At 42.4% G+C, this 20,578-nt stretch overlaps 2 protein-coding genes across 3 annotated transcripts; both read left to right on the forward strand.

Moving 5' to 3' along the window:
* Positions 1-766: 766 nt before the first annotated feature.
* On the forward strand, positions 767-9,750 carry csnk1e (casein kinase 1, epsilon). The gene is made up of 11 exons (XM_086016106.1): positions 767-1,205; positions 3,078-3,166; positions 3,256-3,366; positions 4,033-4,181; positions 5,216-5,444; positions 5,620-5,790; positions 6,723-6,871; positions 7,398-7,596; positions 7,683-7,828; positions 8,132-8,188; positions 8,769-9,750. Exons 2-10 carry the CDS (start codon positions 3,091-3,093, stop codon positions 8,162-8,164), a joined length of 1,263 nt encoding a protein of 420 aa, XP_085872232.1. The 5' UTR covers positions 767-1,205; positions 3,078-3,090; the 3' UTR covers positions 8,165-8,188; positions 8,769-9,750.
* A 941-nt stretch (positions 9,751-10,691) lies between these two features.
* On the forward strand, positions 10,692-19,980 carry tmem184ba (transmembrane protein 184ba). 2 transcript variants are annotated; one of them, XM_086017465.1, is made up of 10 exons: positions 10,692-11,023; positions 11,098-11,147; positions 13,148-13,381; positions 13,724-13,889; positions 17,297-17,387; positions 17,499-17,666; positions 17,921-18,090; positions 18,170-18,364; positions 18,550-18,576; positions 19,408-19,980. In XM_086017465.1, the coding sequence occupies exons 1-10, from the start codon at positions 11,011-11,013 to the stop codon at positions 19,635-19,637; spliced, it is 1,344 nt and encodes a 447-aa protein (XP_085873591.1). In that variant the 5' UTR covers positions 10,692-11,010; the 3' UTR covers positions 19,638-19,980. The 2 variants fall into 2 exon arrangements, with proteins under 2 accessions (XP_085873591.1, XP_085873592.1); XM_086017466.1 differs by lacking the exon at positions 18,550-18,576 and having other exon boundaries at positions 10,693-11,023.
* The last annotated feature ends 598 nt before the right edge of the window (positions 19,981-20,578 follow it).

Genomic DNA, 20,578 nt, shown 5'->3' on the forward strand with positions numbered 1-20,578 from the left:
CAGCTTGTTCGTAGACATTATCGGCCTTGTACAAACCGTCTGCCGTTCTGTTCTTTTTGAGTTTGTCAGTTTTTCTTAACAGTTATAGTCATTAGTATAAAATAGCCAATTGTTTTTTGTTTGCACAACATGCAGGTTGAATAACATGTTTTTCTCGTCTTTTAACTCCGGAAGCGTATTGCATTCACTTGAGAAAAAAAATTAAAATGCTGTTTTTCTGATTATTTCTTTTGGGCCTTTTTTTCTGTTTTATGGAATAATTTTTTTCAGTTTTTCGGAGTATTTTTTCCTGTTTTTTGGAATACTTTTTCTATTTTTCAGTCATTTTTTTGTATTTTCTTTTTCTGTTTTTCTGAATATCTTTTTTAAAAAACACCTTTTAAGAACATACTAATCTTTATAGCCGGCAGAGTGTTTCCAATTCAAGAATTAAAATATGTTTCTTCTCCACGGTCTGTGGTGATTACAGACAAAAATCCCCACTTTTGGGAAATTTCATTACATTACCAAGCTGATTGTGGTTTAAAAAAACAACAAAAAAGCAGTTGGGCAAACGTAAAGAACTGGTGGGAAATTATTTTCTGTACATATATATTTTTTATTCAAACAAATGATAAAATGTGCCTTGCCTCAGTGCAACTAACACCACTGTGCAGCTTATCATTACAGTATTTCATTTTTTTTTTTTTTAACTTCTTGGTGTCTGTTCCATCTCAGGTGGGGTCACCAGCAACGCTATTATTGTCCACTAAATGGTGCTGTTTGACTTATTTCACCAACTCTGGTGACATTCTCCTTCAGAGCCTCAGAGGACAATCAAAATGATAAAACCCACCTCCCGACCCGTCATTTAGAGTGATGTATTATAATTTCATAGTGTATTTACTCGTTATTTTATATACAACAATACGTAATGTTTTGTTTGAGTGTGCCTGGTGCTTCATTCATGCTCCAACGGATGACATCATAGGCAGTTGGTGTAAAGTGGGAGGGTGTGTGAGCAAGACGACGACGAGGAGGAGGAGGAGGAGGAGAGTGGGGGGCACACTCGTGTCTCTTCTGCGTTCTTTCTCTCCCCAGACCAGCATTGTGACAGCCGGCGAATCTTCGGAGGAAGCCCCGGTTCTTGCGAGGAGGATGAGCCGCGAGTGTATGTCGCTGTCCACGGCCCCCGAGTGAGACCGAAGCATCGGCCCAGACGACCGGTGAGCTCATCTACGTTCTACTTTGTATGGGAGGGTGTCATGTGTCATGTCGTAAATACGGCTTTATGGACTATTTCCATTTTTCAGCATTAATATCACGCCTTACTGTCGTTGCGCGTTTTTACTGCAAGACCTTGTTAGCCACTTGTGTAACTGGCAATTTAGAAGAGGTTGAGCCAATGTACAGCAGTGTGCGTGCGTGTGTATTTATGACTTCTGACTACGTCCAGTGCAGCAGTGATCTTCCCGAACCTAAAAATAAAGCTTAAGTTTCTTCAAATGTTGACTAAGAGATCATACGACATTTCACCCTTGCTCTCTCGATGTGTTGGGAGAATAATGCATCCATTCAGCCATCCATTTCCAATATAGCAGAGGTCCCCAACCACCAGGCCTGGACCAGTACCGGTCTTCAATCAGGCCATTTGGTACCGAACTGCACAGTGGGACTGAACAAAACATGTTTTATTGATCATCAGAGTGTGAAAGAAATACCATTTTTAAAACCAGGTACATATCTGCCTGTGCTCGCTAAAATTAGTTTAGAAAGCTCCTTCAAAAAGCGGAACAGGTCCATAATGCGCTGAGACAATTTTCTAGGGAAAGAAAGCTGTATTTTGAAGACAATACCGTCTGTCTTACACTTAAGGCACAAGTTTATTGAGAGAAAAAAAGATGACTCCAAGAATGGACTGGCTCATTGGGAAGATACATGCGCAGTGAGTTGAGGAGCTTCAATGGTAGTGCTTTGTCCACTCTATTGTGGCATCTATAGGCAATTACAAACCTAAGCATTTACATTCTCATTGTCTTTCATGAAACCAACATGCGTGATTTTAGGAATGTGCAGTTGAGATTTGAACCCTCAATCTCGGGACTGTGAGGGAGACGACGACTACCTGGCCATCGAGTAACGAAACTCATTCACATATCATCGCTGTTCTTCATGTTCATGTTATGCAACATGTAATTGTCCTATGAAGATGCATAGACTGGATCGACTTCCTTTGGTTGGTTTCTTTTTCACTCTCTTGCTTCTCCTACATTGTGTGTAAAGGAGCCCTCGGGCTTTTAACTTTGACTTTAAAACTTGCGGCTTGTACTCATGCTCTACTGAGCATCAGTGTTGAATGACGGTGTGTCTGTGTCCTAATGTCATCATGGGCAGCCTAGCATAAAAAGTATGTTAGCTTAAATGTTGCCTACGGTAATAGAAGGTTACAAGACATTTCACACTTACTCTTGTGATAGGTTTGAACTGACATACGGTAGCCTAACTACGATTTGACAAAAGTCGTTCCAAAACAATTTTTTGCTAAAAGCATGCTATGGGAGTTTGACTATTTCATAGCATTTCTCTTCATAAATCCACTATGTGGATGTTAGTTTTATTGTCCAATCAGATTTCAGCTTTTCGTTGTTGTCATGTCACTCGAACCTGCCACGAGCCTTCAGAAAGAATTTAAAGTTTACTGTGAGACCAGGTAAATAAAGTGCTAATGTTGCTGTTCAAGACTATGTACATGCAAATAAGCCAGCGTATACCTTGTCATACAGATAAGGTGCCCATCCCGCCTTCCTCTTGTGGCGTAGAAGGAATAACATGACTCATTCAAATACCGTCTTCGCTGTTCTCCAAGTTATGCAACTACTGCTTGTAATTGTCCCGTGAGGATGCAGAGAGACTGAAAGGCAGGATAAGATTCCTTCTAAAAGAGGATATAAGTTTTCCTTTTTATTGTGTGATTGCGGCGCTACATTATTTGTTAGACACCCTCGGGGGCTCTTAGCAGTGACTTTTAAGCTTGTGGTGTGTCCTCATTCGCCACTGATCACCAGTGATGAATGACAGTGTATGTGTGTGTGTTTCAGTGAGTCAGTAGCCATGGAGTTGAGAGTGGGAAACAAGTACCGCCTCGGGAGGAAGATCGGGAGCGGCTCCTTTGGAGATATTTACCTCGGTGAGAGTTTCCCCTCTTTCCGTTATTCCCCGCACCCGATTAAGCAAGCAGTATTGTGATTTACTTTTGATCTTGTTGCTCCTCATTAGGTTCCAACCTGGCCACAGGAGAGGAAGTCGCCATCAAGCTGGAATGCGTAAAGACCAAACATCCACAGCTCCACATTGAGAGTAAATTCTACAAGATGATGCAGGGAGGAGGTGAGGCTCACTGAGGCCAGTCCAGCTTTGACTGGTATGTGATAGTACCAAGGTTGCAGGATGCTGCTCGGCCTCCAGTTAGTTCAAATTTCCCATCAATCCGCCTGGCCTGGAGTCAGTCAACGTTCAAATCATACGCCACACATTGGAAAGCCTGTGTCCTGTGGTCTGATGAGACCAAGATGTACCCTGCATCTCTTTACAAGTAGGGATGGGCAAGTACCATTATCAGGTATCGGGCCTTTATAAGGTATCCGGTACTCGTGGAGTCTGCCAATACTAGCCATGATACTAAAGGCAAAAAGAAAAAAAAAAAGGACATCAAGTAAGTCCCCCCTTTGGCGCTACACTGTGGCAGTTTGACACATCTGCGAATCATCATTTCAATTAGAAAGAGAGGTCATTGTGTTAAATGAAATTTTATATACTAAAAGTTCATGTGGCATCGGTTGAGTAATCAAAGACTGAATAGCTGTACGGGTATCGGTCTGAAAAAAAAGTGGTATTGAACATCCCTTCTTACAAGACAATTGAGACAGACCCCTATGACGAATAACTCAAAGTGTTTAGTATAAATCATTTGAATTTATATTAATCCTGAAAAGTATGAGCTATATCGTTTTCAGTATTAGTGCTTTGAAGCACCACTCTGTTCCCTCCTCCCAGTGGGTATCCCGTCCATCAAGTGGTGTGGAGCCGAGGGCGATTACAACGTGATGGTAATGGAGCTGCTGGGCCCCAGTCTGGAGGACCTGTTCAACTTCTGCTCCCGCAAGTTCAGCCTCAAAACCGTCCTGTTGCTGGCCGATCAAATGGTGAACTTGAAAAATATATTTCTTGATGCTCTCTGAATCCTTTTCAAATGTTCCATTAAGACAAAACTCATAAAAAAAAATCCCTCTGTTTGTATCCCCTTTAACTGTGATGTAAGTAAAGTTTGAAGTCCTCTCTCAAAGCTTGCGGTTGATGGGATACCCCCGAGTTGCCCTCAGGCTTGCACAGAAATTGATAAAAAAAAAATAATAATAAAAAGGCCGAGGCTAATTTTAGCCTGCAACTAATTGGATCATTCAGACGAAAATGACTCGGGAATAATCCTCATCTAAACCCTAGAAGCCTGTTTCTGCTCATCCCTTCAATATTCTCAACAATAAAAAAAAAAAAAAGAAGATTAATCTTGGATTGCAGTCATCTACTGTATGAGCTTCCTGAGTCTTAGTTGACTTTTGTCCTGATTTATTTTACATAATGAAAAGTTTAAATCTAATCATTCTGGCTAGCACAGTGGTTATCATATCTGCCTCACAGCTCCAACAAAAACAAGTTAGGTTCATTGAAGACATTTAAGAGGGGGGCGGTCACCTTCTACAAATGACCTCTTTTTGTCTTTTGTCTCAATCCCAGTGACTCGAGTGTTTTAGTCTTCTGAATTATAGCTTGTTTAAATCAAACTAAGCACCTAAGCAAATTGACAATTTATCACCTCAGTCAAGGGCGAAAAACAATGAGGGTGAGAGCTATTGTTTTGATCACAGTTTGTTGTCTCGCCAAAGAGCAAACAAAGGCAAGATATACGTCGTTTGCTTTTTTCTTTCACATCCACAAATCAACACGGATGAAAAGTTCCCAAACAGTCATTTGGGAATTGTGGTTTAGTTCACTTTACTACACAATATTTATTGTGATCTTTTTTTCTTTTTTTATTTATTTTACAAAGCCAAAACTAACAATAAAACCAAAGGGAAGCATTTTTGAAAGCATAAACAAAAAAAAATAAAACTAACTGAATTTCAAAATACAACACGCTACGGGTGTTAAATCTTCATTTGAACGCCACATGTGTCTGCAGATCAGCAGGATCGAATACATCCACCTGAAGAACTTCATCCACAGAGACGTGAAGCCCGACAACTTCCTCATGGGGCTCGGCAAGAAGGGCAACCTCGTCTACATCATCGACTTCGGCCTGGCCAAGAAATACCGTGACGCCCGAACGCACCAGCACATTCCCTACCGAGAGAACAAAAACCTCACCGGCACCGCCCGCTACGCCTCCATCAACACCCACCTGGGCATTGGTGAGACAATCGAATTGATTCTGAACTGCTCCAGATGTACGCGGCGCAATCTTGTGCAGGTGTCTTCTGCTTTATACTCTCATTAAGTGAAGAATTTGGACGCAATGCCACATCGTTGTCCGCTCCGTGCTGCAGCGTCCATTCGTATTCTTCTTCTTCTTCTTCTTTTTCCCAGAACAATCGAGGCGAGACGACCTGGAGTCGCTGGGCTACGTCCTCATGTACTTCAACTTGGGCTCGCTGCCCTGGCAGGGGCTCAAGGCCGCCACCAAGAGGCAGAAGTACGAACGCATCAGCGAGAAGAAAATGTCCACTCCGATCGAGGTGCTGTGCAAGGGCTACCCCTGTGAGTATCGCGGAAAGGGATTGCGGCGGATTTGAATAGGCTCAATGGCAGGATTTACGACGCTTAAACCGTAAAGTTTCAATAACAGTCGAGTCAAGCCGGCGTTTTTTTTTCTGCTTATTTTGTTGTCCCTTAAAGGGGACGTCAACCCAAACATATATTTTGAAGAAAATGTTCTATGCGAGCCCACTAGTTGAAACAAGGCATTGTGATAGATATTGCGTTTGTGGAATAAGAGTTAATCCACCCGGTTTTAGCCGTCTCTGGGGGTGGCCATTTTGTCACTTATGTCAACTGGAAATGAAATCACAACTGCTCAGGTAACGACCAATTACAGCTGACCTGTTTTCTGAAGCTGAGCCGTGATTGGTCGTTACCTGAGCCCTGAGAAGTTGTGATGTCATTTTCAGTCGACAGAAATGACAAAATGGCCGCCCGCTGAGTTTGCTGAAAACGGGTGGATTTTACCGCTCATATTCCACAAATGCAATATTAATCAGAATGGCGTGTTTCAACTAATGGGCCTGCTGGGGGACATATTCATGAAAAAAATATGTTTGGGTTGATTTCCCCGATTGAAATGATCAGCTCATCAGCAAGCTTTTCAGAAGCCTGATAACGATGCAGATCATTTGAAACAGGTGTGTTGCAGCAGGGAGAGATGGAAAACATGCAAGATAGGTGCCCTTGAGGACCGGACTTGGTGACCCCTGCTACAAATGTATTGGAATGTACGATAGTATAGTTAAGGTTGACGGGTGTAAATAAACCAGCAAACAAATTAACAGTGACACTCAAGAGTTTAAAGACAACTCCCAAATAAACCAAAAGATAATATGATACAAAATATCCCCAGCTAAACTTGCAGTGAAAAGTTCCTTTGGGTATTTTTATTTTTTTTCACTTGTTTAAAATTCCTCTTTATCTCCCAGCTGTGTTCTCCACCTACCTGAACCTGTGTCGCTCGCTGCGCTTCGATGACAAGCCGGACTATTCGTACCTGAGGCAGCTCTTCAGGAACCTTTTCCACAGACAGGGCTTCTCTTACGACTACGTCTTTGACTGGAGCATGCTCAAGTTTGTGAGTGTGACCGTTCCCTTAAAGGGAAATCAACCCAAACATATTTTTTTCAAGAATAAGTTCCCAGCAGGCCCACTAGTTCAAACACTGAATTCTGTTTGTGAAATATGAGTTCAGCAGCAAAATCCACCCATTTTTAGCCATCTCAGGGGCCAGCCATTTTGTCATATCTGTCGACTGAAAATGACATCACAGCTACTCAGGGCTCAGGTAACGGCAAATCACGGCTCAGCTTCAGAAAACAGGTGAGCTGTGATTGGTCGTTATCTGAGCCCTGAACAACTTTGATGTCATTTTCAGTTGACAGAAGTGAGAAAATGGCCGCCGCCTCAGCTAGCTAAAAACGGGTGGATTAACTCTTATTTCAATATTTATCAGAATGCCTTGTATCAAATAGTGGGCTTGCAGAGAACATAGTCTTGAAAAAAAAATGTTTGGGTTGGTTTCCACTTTAAAAAAAAATAAATAAATAAAAGCTTCATGGATGTAAAGTTTGGACAAAGTTTTTTAAGATGCTGCGTTTCAGGGGGCCAGCAGGACGGCCGAAGACGGAGACAAAGAACGTAAGGAGGAAAAAGATGAAGCAGAACGCGCGGGGGAAGGCCAAAGAGTCAGCGAAGGTCGAGCTTTGCCGTCTGGACCCAAACCTTCAGCCGCCAACCGAGTCAAGAACGAACCAGACGTCATTCAGTCCAAAGCGGTCCCGCGCGGCGTCCAGCAGTCAGGTTAGAACAGTGGCGGCTGTCACGTTGTGGAAGGGAAGATGCCCTATATTTTGATTTCTGAATTAATTGAAGCTGTTTGCATACAGGTAACCGCTCCCCTCAGGTGGGCCGAGCGGAACGGGTCGAGCGAGAGCGCAAAGTGGCCATGAGGCTGCATCGCGGCGCCCCCGCCAACGTGTCCGCCGGTGACCTTTCCGCGCGCCTCGACCAATCACGCATCACCGCATCGCAGGTAGGATGAGTCACGTAAGCCTGACCACAGTTTCAAAAAGTAATCAAACTAGAAGGGCACTTCCGTAATTCATCCTTTCGTCCAGAATTGCACCAATGGCTTTCGTGGACGTGTGCTAGCTGGAAGCTGAGCCGCACTTTGTTTTTTTTGTTGTTTTTTTGAATCACATAGGTGTCTGGCTCGAGCATGAAGCAGTTACACTTTTATTGTCCCATATGGCGTCTATCATTTTCTTCCATTGTAGCTTTATTGCATTTACATACTACTATCCCCCCCCCCCCCCCCCCTTCATGTTCTGTTCAGGTCAGTGTGCCATTTGAACATCTGGCAAAGTGAGTTCTTCCTGATGGTCAGAGGCAGGTAAGAAGACACACAAACATTTATGTTAGTGTCAATCTAGAAGATCCTCGAAATCATGTGATGTGCTGAATATACAATCATACAGTGAAAAGAAAAAGTTGACGTAGTAGTCTCGAAAGACTATTTTATTTTATAATAAAAACAGGTAGCCTGTTTACGTGAAGTGAAATCCATAAATAGTTATTTTTTTAAATAAAAATAATGACTTACAGTAAAAAAAAAGGCTCTTTTCGTTTTGTCTTTTGCGTTTATATGCTGTTCTGTCTTATATTTTCATGCATCCTAAATAATAAGGCTGTTTCAACTAGTGTGTCTTTTTCATTACATTTATAATAATGATAAATATAACAGCATTGTACTTTTCACTTTTTCATTGTTATCATTGCCTTCCTTTGCTGATTTTGACACACGTTTCAGTGACCAAATATGATGCATTTCCCTATGAAGCGCTACAATATAGCAATGGTCCTGCTAACATTTTTACTTGTAGCCAAAGCCTGATAATTTCAAGCAAATTTCAAGAAAAGAGAATCAAATAAGTCTTAAATAGTATTTTTATGTTTTCTCCATCATCATCCAGCGACTGGAGGGAATCAGCTACCCCTCGCTTTTGTAAAGGATACGTGAAAGCATGAGTGCGTGGAGGAGCAGGAAGAGGATGCGTTGTGGGCGCCCAAACGGGGAGGTCAGTGGTGTCCACGTGTGAACGCTGGTGACCAGAAGGAGCGGAAGTAACGCTTCAATGATGGAAACCAGTGGGCCAGGAGGGAAAAAAACGTCAATAATACTGGCCTTTGACTGTTTATAGGGTGCAGTTTGGAGGGGGGAAAGTGACATTAACCAATTATCACATGTCCCGTAGACTCAGAGGTTCAACTCGCAAAAGACACACACGGATCATCCAATTGCACAAACGTTCAGGATTTTGTGGTTTACAGCTGTAATGAACTCTACAACCTAATGCTAATGTTAAGGGGCTAAATATGCTGCATATTGCTGTCTTTCATATCAAAATATAACAACCAGCGTGGCAGTCAGACATGCATCATTTGTGTACTTAGGCCTTTCTTAGAAATAGTCTAAAATGTCTGTCTGTTATCATCGTAGTCCATCACCCAGCTTTGCCTCTGAGTCCAAAATATAAAATGAAGGAATGATGAATTATAAAATGTATAAAAAGAGAGTACATTTCTTCTCTTACGATGTATTAAAAGTAGACAATGTGAAGAGGGAATGAGGAGAGAGCCTCACTGAGTGAATGTTATGATGACTCCTTATTCAAGTATGTAAATTAAACGAACTTGCTGATGTACTGTACATGTCTGTTTTTTCTTTTAATGTTGTACGATGTGTACAGTATGTGTTATTTTGGCAAAATGTAAATGACAATTGTCAGAATGTACCAGATGAAGATGGTTATCCCTATAAAGTCAAACACAAATTAACTTATAAAGGCTGATGTCTAGATCTGATGATGTCTTGTGCATTTCTTTACTGTGCTTCAATTTTCTTTCTCTGATATTTGTATATAATTTTAGAATCAATAAAAAATATATACATGCTGGCGTGTAATCATTATTATAATATGGAGTCCATTTATTACATGTTCCTCATATGCTGCATGTCTCAAAAATGAGAATGAAGCTTGAGTACTTATTTTATTAATTTTCGGATGGCGTTCACTCACTACATTTTAAAAAGATATACCGGTATGTACTTTTTACTTCTTACGTTACCAAAATGGGCTTGTTGCTTTTTCAACCTCCGCAGATGATAACGCAACACGAAAAAAAAAGTCATTAATATGGATAGATAAAGTCAACCGCAGTTGAGATCTTGATTGATTGATCTTTGAGGGATGAGTGACGTGGAACAAAACAGGGACAGCAGTGCCATGGAGGAACATGAACCATGGAGCAATAACAACGGTGACACAACTGATTCGGAGAAGCAAGATATTCCCCTCCTACGACATTATTGCCTACCGGAATTGTATATATTTTTTAACATGATTAGCTAATTCAGCTTTGTTGTTGTTTTTGCATTGCTAATATGGGGAACCTATTATGTCATTCTGTCCTGTTAGAATTTGCAATGCTGTGTATAGTGATTAGACAGTACAGGGTTGTTGTTTGAAAATATATTTATTGAAAATTTGGTATGAACATACATGAAAATATGTATATGAACATCAACATTTTACAAGAATAGCAACCCCCGCCCAAAAAAAAAGAATACAAGAAAGCGGCAACAAAATAAGGAACAATAAACTTCTATCATTCAAGGTAACTTGAATAAGAGAACTTTCTAAGGCATTGCAGTGTGCAAATACTTTTAATGGTGTTCGTTATGTTTCAAAGTATTTGTGTACAAATTCCACCCCAATAAAAAAAATAAAAAAAAAACATTCCACCCAATCTCCACCTACTTCCGTGTTATTAAATTACCTGGGCCGCGATTGGCTGTATCATCGGGATCCCTCTAAGTGGGCGTGGCTCGTCTGATTTCCCCAGTAGTCTTAAAAGTCTTGGGAGAGAAAGGGAAGGACTACAGGCGAATGACAAGTTTGCCGTCTCGCCTTTTGCAACACTTGACGAACAATCGCTGGTGTAAAAGTGGGGACGAGCCCGTACGAACGATAACGTTCAAGTTCATGCGAAACATGTAGAAGACCGAGTAGGTGAGGAAAACGCGAAGGTTAACGGGTCGGCGACGGCTCAACATGGATGTCCGGGGGGGCGACGGTGCGGCTCTGAGCTGGAATTAAAGCCGTTTACGGGCTATTTCTGGTCGACAGTTCAACTTGTCCCGCAAGGCATTGCATGATTTCTTTTGGTAAGTCAAGCGTTTAAAACCCGCTCTAAATAACGCATGTTACTAATAATCAAATGTTTGTTTCTCAATTCCAGGTTTTGAAGCTCCACGTAATCTTTGTCTTCACGAGGAATCCTTAGCAAAGGTGAGACTTTGTTGTATTGTTTTGCCGTTTAATCGCACTGAAACATATTCGAATTCCAACAATATGTTATGGAGTTGGGATTTAGGAATCAGCTGTCACCCCCCACACAATTATTTGCATTATGACGATAAACACACACCCCTGCCCCCCACCCCATATGCCCCATTCCATCTGTTGCAAACCCAATCCTGACCTTATGACACTCATAGATTATTATTCCTGCGTGCGCGTGATCTATTTGCCTTTTTTATTGAAGCACGCAGATGTCCCTCAGTCACCAATGTTGTGTGTGTGAGAGTGACTGCTGATGCCTTCACTTCTCCTCTTTTATGTGTACATCTGCTGATCCCTTGCAAACCAGTACAAATGACCTCGCCGTGCACACACATGCAGAGAAACCATGGAGAGAGACCCCTCAATCCTCCATAGAGGCGTGACAGTAACAACGGCTATTTCATTAAGTTGCAGAATGATATTACTTTAGGCTAATGTTGTATAGTTAGTCACCAATGTGACTTGTGATCCATTGCTGCTTTTCCCAGGGAGAAAATGAACATTTTGTTTTAGTTGGCTAAGCAAACTGTTATCTGATTACCTAGGATGGATTCACACATCTCTCTATTAACATGAGGGCCCGACCGATTAATCGAACGATATTGGGCCTTTTCAAAGTCATAATAATCGGCTGGGGTTATGCCATTTTTGATTTCTCATTCATTACTCTCATTTTGTGCATGTTTTTTCACTTGGAAATTCCTCTCTGTTATAAAATCAAACAAGTACTAAAGGGCAAAGTGTTGTAAACAATCAAATGTTCTGCCTGTGATTCATACCTTTGTTGTTGTAAGCGTTAAGGGACTAAAATAATGTTTTATCCATGACATATTTTTAAAATAATATGCCGATTAATCGGTTATCAGAATTATTTTCGGCCGGATATCAGAATTGACTTGGGCCTCGAAAAAATCCGTAAAGGTTTGGCCCTAATTAACATTTCTAGTGACATATTCGATATGGCTGTTTATATTTACAGAATACACTAAACAACAACTTAAACCACACATACATCATTTTTTTCTCTTTTCCATCACTCATACATTAACTGTGGTAGGATCTGGTCAAGTCAACTTTATTTGTACAGTCCAGACAAGAGTCTCAAAGGGCTTCACAAGCCGGAAATTGACAAAGACTGACATCCCCTGTTCTAATCCCACCCCCACCCCGCCCTGAAATAAAAGTAAGTGAGCGCAAAACACCCTTGTGGAGTTAATCATTTATACTAGACTTTAGACCTCGTCCCCAAAGTATTCTTCTTTCATGAACATTTTCTGTCAGTGTCAATAAAACAAACAAACCCAGAGTCAATGACCAAGTCACCTGAGAGGCGAGCTACTTTTATCATCTCCAAAATACCTTTTGTCCCGTTAGACTCATCATTAGACAAGGAAATACCAGCTCCTTGTAAATCAATGATGTCATAGATTACGACCAGACAAGTCATACCTTGCTTTATGGTGTCATGAAAGAAAGCCTAAAAAAGTATTGTAGTGCGCATTGGTTTAGCTTGTCCTACTGCCTTTGGACATTTTACAGCTCAAGCAACCAAGTGATAAACAAATGACAGTAACTGAGGTATGTGATTAGGTAAGGATTGAATGTTCCCTGACAAAGGGAGTATTTTTTTATTTTTTTTTTAATGCAATGGAACACAGGTGCTATTGTTCGCGTGTGTCACACAATCCTGTCCACATGACACTCATTGACTTTCGATCTTTCTGTTTGGGTCTCTATGTCTTTTGTCTAGCATTACACAAATAATGATAAATCAGCAATCTTTAAACCAGGTTGATGGTTAATGGTGAAAAAAGTTAGTGCAGACTCGATCAATAGTAGTCAAATTGATTTACATGTAAATACCAAATGGCTCACACAAAGACTCCTCGGCTGATGTGTCATCTTTTCTAGTGCAACTGCAAACCGAATTTTTTTTTTTCCTCCAGATGCAGAGGCTGTGGAGGCGAGACGTGCCCCTCTCGGAGAGGCTGGGAGCGGACTCCCCTATGGCTGACGCGCCAGGCTCGCCGGCGACGCCACCGCCGGGTGGGCCCAACATCTCCTGGCTCCCCGAAGCGCCTTTGTTAAGCCAGGAGCAGCCCATATTCCTCATGACCCCCACGGCCCAGGCCGTCTCCGGCTTCTTCGTCTGGACCGCACTCATCCTCACCTGTCACCAGGTCAGTCAGCGACCCAACGGCACTTGCGCTTTGAAAGGTAAACAAACATCTGCACTGGCCCGGCAACGAACACAGGTTGCTCGGCAACGTCCGTCAGCAGGTGTGCGTGGTACAGCGGGTGGACAAACACGCATGCACCCAGACAGGAACTTCAGCTATCTGTCAAGAGGAAGACTCTCAAATATGCCGTGCATGTTTTGAAGGCTGAGAATTTCTATTAGTTTCAATTCTGTAGTCACCATCTCCGATCATTTTTTTTTCCTGGAAAAAATAGCATCATTGTGCATTGAAATATTTACTTGGTTTTATTTTTTTATTTCTTATTTATTTGTTCTTTTGCAGATCTACATGCACCTGCGTTTTTACAGCTCGCCGCGGGAGCAACGGCATATTGTGCGTATCCTCTTCATTGTCCCCATCTACGCCGTCGACTCCTGGCTCAGCCTCCTATTCTTCACCAACGACCAGTACTACGTGTACTTTGACACCGTCAGGGACTGCTACGAGGGTAAGCGCCGACGGAGCGATTGCGCTGATTAAAATCCTTCCCAAGCCGGCGTGGGCGACTTTTCCAGTTGAGTTGAAACATGCTGCTATCAAATCTGGAGAGGAACAATATGTCCCATCCATTGCTAATTGATTAGTTCGCCCACAAAGAGCTTTTATCAAGCAAAGGGCCCCATTCATTTGCCTGTTGGAAAAATGTTGTGGAAGCGGCTACGTTACATGGACATATTTATTCGGAATAAAAACCTGATCGGAATAAAAATGCTTCATGTAAACACCCCATTGGGAATAGTCTGAAAGAAACTTTGTCCATGTCAACGTTAGCCAATGTTGTGTAGCGGAAATGTCAATTTGGAAAATGTTGACATTTTGACAGACTGCCATTTTTGGGAAATCTTATCATGTGGCTTTTTCTACTAACTAGCGCAACACATTAATTCCCATTTTATTCTACACAAATAAATCCACTGTTTAGTGTGAGTTGCCTAAATCTGTCTGCATTTTTTGACAGGCTTCAATTCCTCTCCATCTTTGTCTTCGACTCAAAATCTCTGCTGATGTCAAATTCAAAGAGCTTAACTCATTCACTGCCAGACATTTTCAGACCCTCTTTTACCCTAACGTTTGAAAAAAATGTGAAAAAAATATAAATAAATTCCTGGGCTTGGCGAGACCTCTCTCCACTTGTTGAAAAACCGAACGCTTTGTGTTTTCCACCTCGGCTGTATTTCGCTTCATTCCCGACAGCGCTGTGGGTGTGCGTCTCTTTTTCTGTCTGCTGCATGCTAACATGCTAACACTGGCTGACCAAGTGGCACCTCCTCCAGTGATAGTGACACTTAGGAAGTGCAGCAGTCCATTTAAAGTGCACAGTTGAGCCCCAACAGACAAATGTCTTGACAACAGTTTATCTACCCCCGTATTTTCTCTCCTCATCCAATATTTGAGTTTGTCATTCCGTTCAAAATACCAAGCTACTGAGCCCTGACCCGGTTGCTCTCCTGAGTAAGGCTGACTGGCCTGTTGCATGGCAACAGCACTCAGAAATGGATCGCAGCTACTGGACAAGCTGCGACAAGATAATGAGTTCCCCCTCAACCCAACTTGCTTGCAAAGTTCTCATTGTATGCACGCCTACTGTATCGCCGTGGCAACCGGCTCGGCTGGCAAGGCATCCGCGGGGAGACGTGAACACTGTAAACATCTAAGCCAGAGCAACACGAAAGCCGATCGGCCGCTCGTCACTTGGGAGCCGACGTCCGACGGTAATATAGCCACGTCAAACGATGACGTGACGATTTTTTGCGCGCATAGAGGCGATTCAAAGGCAAACTGATGGAGGGTGAAGAGAATAACTCAGAGGTGATGTAACAAATGGCTGGCAGCGGTGCAGCTGAGCTCTGCGGTGAAATGCAGCACACACACACACACACACACCTGGCGCCCACCCAGTAAGCGTCACATTTTCACACTTTTTGCATTCAAGCGATTACACAATCATCTGCCTGACATGATTGTGCAGCGCACAAAGGAGGAAGATCCTGGTGGGGAGGGGGGGGGGTGTCTGTTCAAAACAGGATTAGCACGCTGGCGTTTATGAGCCGCTTTGCTTGTCATCGTCCACATGCTGAGAAAGCACACGAGACGTAATCCACTTCCCACGGGAGGCATTTGGAGACCACCAAACGTGCTTGTGTGCGTTTATGAATGTGTGTCAGGGAGCTTGAACTTGGATCGTAAAGCAGTCCGTTCCTGTTTGCTGGCTGGGCAAATTTTCCCGGAGGAAATAATATCAAGTAAATTAATTTGTCCCAGGGTGAAACTGCGGCAATCATAAAATCTTATATTAACTACATACGCAGTATTTAAAGGGGGGAAATCAACCCAAACATATTTTTTTTCAAGAAGATGTTCCCAACAGGCTAGTTGAAACACTTCATTCTGATTAATATTGTGTTTGTGAAATATGAGTTCAGCAGCAAAATCCACCCCTTTTTAGCCATCTCAGGGGGCGGCCATTTTGACATCACAACTACCCAGGCCTCATGTAACGACCAATCACAGCTCGCCTGTTTTCTAAAGCTGAGCCGTGATTGGTTGTTGCCTGAGCCCCGGGTAGTTGTGATGTCATTTTCAGTCGACAGAAGTGACAAAATGGCCGCCCCCAGAGATGTCTAAAAACGGGTGGATTAACTCTTATTCCACAAATGCAATATTTATCAGAATGCCTTGTTTCAACTAGTGGGCTTGCAAAAAACACATTCTTGAAAAAAATATGCTTGGGTTGACTTCCCCTATAAATATCATTTTAATATAAAAAATAAAAAAATTAAAACTAAAATTGAGTAGAATGACAACATAATGGAGTGCCTTAGTGCCTCGTGCTCAGTAGATTTATTTGTGCATTTCATTGATATTTAAGCCGACAGACTTTTTCTTTTGTTGCACTCCATCACGCTTTCTATGGTTATCGTTGCCTTTTGAGACTACATGCAGTACTCGTTTCAGTCAATCATCATTTCAAGACCTTCATGTTTCAGTAATGCATTCGAAAGTTCTACTACTTGCTACGTGTGTCTGCTTGTGTCCTCTAAAGGGCAATTACCATTTAGTTCCAAGATTGCTTTTAGGTTTGGTCCAAGCGGTTGTGTTCAAAGTATCCCAGTCTTGGCTGCTCCAGCTTTCCTCTTTGCCTCCCCCCTCCCCCTCACTGTGGCGTTTATTGCCCCTTAAGAAAACAACCTCCGCTTTACGGCGCTTTAACAGTGTTCCTTTGATTTCGGCACAGGAGGGATTTTGTGTTTCACCTTTTTTACTTGAGCAAAAATAGGGACTATTTTTCCAAGCGCTTACACACGACTTGCACACACACTGCAATTATAAAAATAAACCTCGAATAAATAAAAAGCATAACACGTTCAAGATTTTGTTAAAGGGGAAGTTAACACTGATGTGGCCATACTAGTCTTAACATGGCAGTCTGATTAATATTCCGTTTGTGGAATATGAATTAAGATGCGAATTCCACCTGTTTTTATCCATTTCGGGGCGGCCATTTTGCCACTTGCTCTCGTCTGAAAATGACATCACGGTTGCTCAGGTAACAACCAATCACGGCTCACCTGTTTTCTGAGTTTGGTCATGTGACGTTGGCAAGCTGAGCCGTGATTGGTTATTAGCTGAGCCCTAAGCAAGTGTGATGTCATTTTTAGTCGACGGCACATTGGCCGCTGTGGCTGCGTAGCCATGAAAGATTGCTTTAGAATTGATTATTATTTATTATTATACTCTATGGCAACCAGGGCAGCACAATGTTAAGGTTTCCCCCTTCAGTTAATTAAGACTCCAAATTGTACATAGGTCTACTCCTAGGAAATACAAATAACAAATGTCTCCGTTTGTCCCCAGCGTTTGTGATATACAACTTCCTGAGTTTGTGTTATGAATACCTTGGAGGAGAGAGCGCCATCATGGCAGAGATCCGAGGGAAACCCATCGAGTAAGTCTCGCCTTTTTGCGTCGGTTTGTCGTTGCAACAGATGAATCATTTCGGGCTTTCCGTCCACACGAGTTTGTGAAGGTTTGTGTCCGATATGTCCCGCGCCGTCAGGTCCAGCTGCGTGTTCGGCACATGCTGCCTGAAGGGAAGGGCCTACTCGATCGGCTTCCTGCGCTTCTGCAAGCAGGCCACGCTGCAGTTCTGCGTGGTCAAGCCGCTCATGGCCACCGTTACCGTCATCCTGCAGGCGTACGGAAAATACAAGGATGGGGACTTCAAGTAAGTGGAGGGTGACATTTGGCGCGTGGCTATTTTGCTATAAACAGGTACTCGATAGAAATCAGCAAATGGCATACAATATTACACATAAATCAGATTACAACAATAATGCAAACAAATCTGTCCATTTGCTTCACGAAACAATGATTTGTAAACGTGGACATGTGAAAAGACGAATAAATTCGTCAATGGCGGTGAATGAATTCAAATGACCCCAACAATGAGCTCATGAATGATGTTTCTCTGTACAACAGCGCCGCCAGCGGTTACCTCTACGTCACCATCATCTGCAACATCTCAGTCAGCTTGTCTCTGTACGCCCTCTTCCTCTTTTACTTCGCCACCCGCGACCTGCTCAGCCCTTACGGGCCCATGCTCAAGTTCATCATGGTCAAGTCGGTCATCTTCCTCTCCTTCTGGCAGGGTGCGGCAACTGCGATCGCATCTGGAATCGATTCTGGAAACATGGCTTTTGCTCGAAGCTTGATATGATTTCTGCTCAGGTGTGTTTCTGGCCATCATGGAGAAGTGCGGCGCCATCCCCCAGATTAACTCCGTGGGGGTGACCGTAGGCGAGGGGACCGTCGCCGCCGGTTACCAGAACTTCATCATTTGCATCGAGATGTTTTTTGCCGCGCTGGTCCTGCGTTTCGCTTTCACGTACAGAGTCTACATGGACAAAAGTATGAGCGCGCAAGGTGAGACGAGGACGTCAGTGTGGCAGCATTGCCTCGCCTCTCTTTTAAAGGCCAATTCTTCTCTAGCTACTTTTTATGACTTTTGTCTTTTTCCTCCTTGTTGTAACGCAAAAGACTCTTGCTCTTTCTGTCGTGTTCTTACGCAAACCTCCATTTTCCCTTTTCTTCACTGCGGCGTCCTGAAGGACCCCTTCCTACATATGGAGAGTTTGGTAGGTTACACACTCTTCAAGACACTTTCTCCATTTAACTCATTCACTGCCATTGACGGATTTACTTGTCTTTTCACATTCCAGACATTCAATTCCAGGAACTTAATTTATATATTTTTTTCAACATTTTTTCAAACATTTGGGGAGAAGAGGGTCTGAAAATGTCTTGGCAGTGAATGAGTTCAATGGATGTGTTGTCCGTACATGTGTGTTGCTGACAACTAACTGTCACTGTGAAATCCTCCATCACTCATTTGACTTTTTCATTTTGCAGATGAGGGAAAAAAAAAACAATTAAGGAAAAAGTGTAATAGTCGATAAATATTTTTTTTACTTTCATTCATAAAATGAATGTATAGTTGTTAAATGTAAGTTTACTGTATAATTTACTTTAGCCCAAAACAATTATTTACATGAAACCAATTAACAAATTATTCAATTAACTCATTCACTGCCATTGAATAATTTACTAGTCTTTTCACAGTCCAGCCATTCAATCCCAGGAACTTATTTATAATTTTTTCAAACGTTAGGGTAAAAGAGAGTCTGAAAATGTCTGGCAGTGAATAAGTTAAAAGATATGAATGATATTTATTTATAGATGTGGTGGAGAGTTGGCAGCTAATAAAACGTTTGCTTCTTCCTGGGTTGTGTGACAGAAACTAATTGAGAAGCACTACCTTAAGTGTTTTCCACATTTTCCCTGCTTCCTCACATTTTAAATTTCTCCCTTCCTTGTTTTCCATGTAGGAAAACGCTACATTTTATTTGAGCTCACATCCTTGTCTTAAACAGCCTAAAGCAACCATTGAGTGCCGTCTGCTTGTGCAGGCAACTGCGCCCCGATGAAGAGCATCTCCAGCAGCCTGAAGGAGACGATGAACCCGGGCGACATGGTCCAGGACGCCATCCACAACTTCTCGCCGGCCTACCAGCAGTACACTCAGCAGTCCACGCTGGAGCAGGGCGTGCCGCCGCCCGTCTCGCACTCCCTCGGCGGCGTCAGCAACCACGGGGACACGGAGAAAACCCTCCTGCTGAGCTCGGACGATGAATTCTAGACACGCAGAAATGTACTTCATCCTCTGCTTAGTGCTTAGTGTTCATTTGCTGTTTCATGAGAGCATGAATGTAAGTATAAACAAAGCACATTTGTCTTGGACACTATAAGCTAGTCTGGTGTAAAACACCTGCTTGATTAGTAACCGTTGTTTTATGCCTTTGTTAAGGATGGCTCGTTTTTCATTTTTACTCAAAAAACGTTTTCTGACTTTGATAGAATATACTGTTTTTATAGTGGAAGTCAACGCAAACATTTTTTTTCAAGAATATGTTTGATGAAAGCACACTAGTTGGAACAGGGCATTCTGATAAATATTGCGTTTGTGGAGTAGGCGTTAATGCACTCGCTTTTAGCCATCTCTGGGGGCGGCCATTTTGCCTTCTGTCGACTGAAAATGACATCGCTACTGCTCACAACGACCAATCACGGCTCAGATTCAGAAAACAGGTCAGCCGTGATTGGTCGTTGTGAGCAGTTGCGATGTCATTTTCAGTCGACAGAAGAAAAAATGGCCGCCCCCAGAGATGGCTAAAAACATGTGCTTAATTTGTATTCCACAAACGCAAAATTAATCAGAATGCCGTGTTTCAACTAGTGGGCCTGCTGGGAACATATTCTTGAAAAAAATATGTTTGGGTTGACTTCTGCTTTAACTTTGTTTTGCCTGTATTTTATTCTGATAATGTTTTGACTTTGGGCTTTTTGGACATTTGCTATATGTCATGACAACCTGAGAATGACTTTTTTAAAAAATTGTTTTATTCGGTTTGCAATAAATTGTTAAGGTACTACAAAATTGTGGGGCAAAAATTCCGCTGTATGAGTCTTTGTAGGTCTCTGTAGATGACGGCAAAGCCCTACCGATGTCCAAACGAAGCTCCTCAACTAACATGAACATAAATGCCGTGCACAAAATTCCCACAAGATGGTGGCAAAGCA

Source organism: Filicampus tigris, chromosome 19, assembly GCF_054856515.1.
Source record: "Filicampus tigris isolate MCC_2025a chromosome 19, RoL_Ftig_1.0, whole genome shotgun sequence".
Classification (NCBI taxonomy): domain Eukaryota; kingdom Metazoa; phylum Chordata; class Actinopteri; order Syngnathiformes; family Syngnathidae; genus Filicampus; species Filicampus tigris.

What these genes read in the sequence shown, in the direction of transcription:
- csnk1e (XM_086016106.1), top strand. Translation starts at nt 3,091, where the DNA reads ATGGAGTTGAGAGTGGGAAACAAGTACCGCCTCGGGAGGAAGATCGGG. An exon ending in TGTTGCTGGCCGATCAAATG is followed by an intron (nt 4,182 to 5,215) that starts GTGAACTTGAAA and finishes ATGTGTCTGCAG; the next exon opens with ATCAGCAGGATCGAATACAT. An exon ending in CAACACCCACCTGGGCATTG is followed by an intron (nt 5,445 to 5,619) that starts GTGAGACAATCG and finishes TCTTTTTCCCAG; the next exon opens with AACAATCGAGGCGAGACGAC.
- tmem184ba (XM_086017465.1), top strand. An exon ending in CTTCCTCTCCTTCTGGCAGG is followed by an intron (nt 18,091 to 18,169) that starts GTGCGGCAACTG and finishes ATTTCTGCTCAG; the next exon opens with GTGTGTTTCTGGCCATCATG. An exon ending in TCCTACATATGGAGAGTTTG is followed by an intron (nt 18,577 to 19,407) that starts GTAGGTTACACA and finishes CTGCTTGTGCAG; the next exon opens with GCAACTGCGCCCCGATGAAG.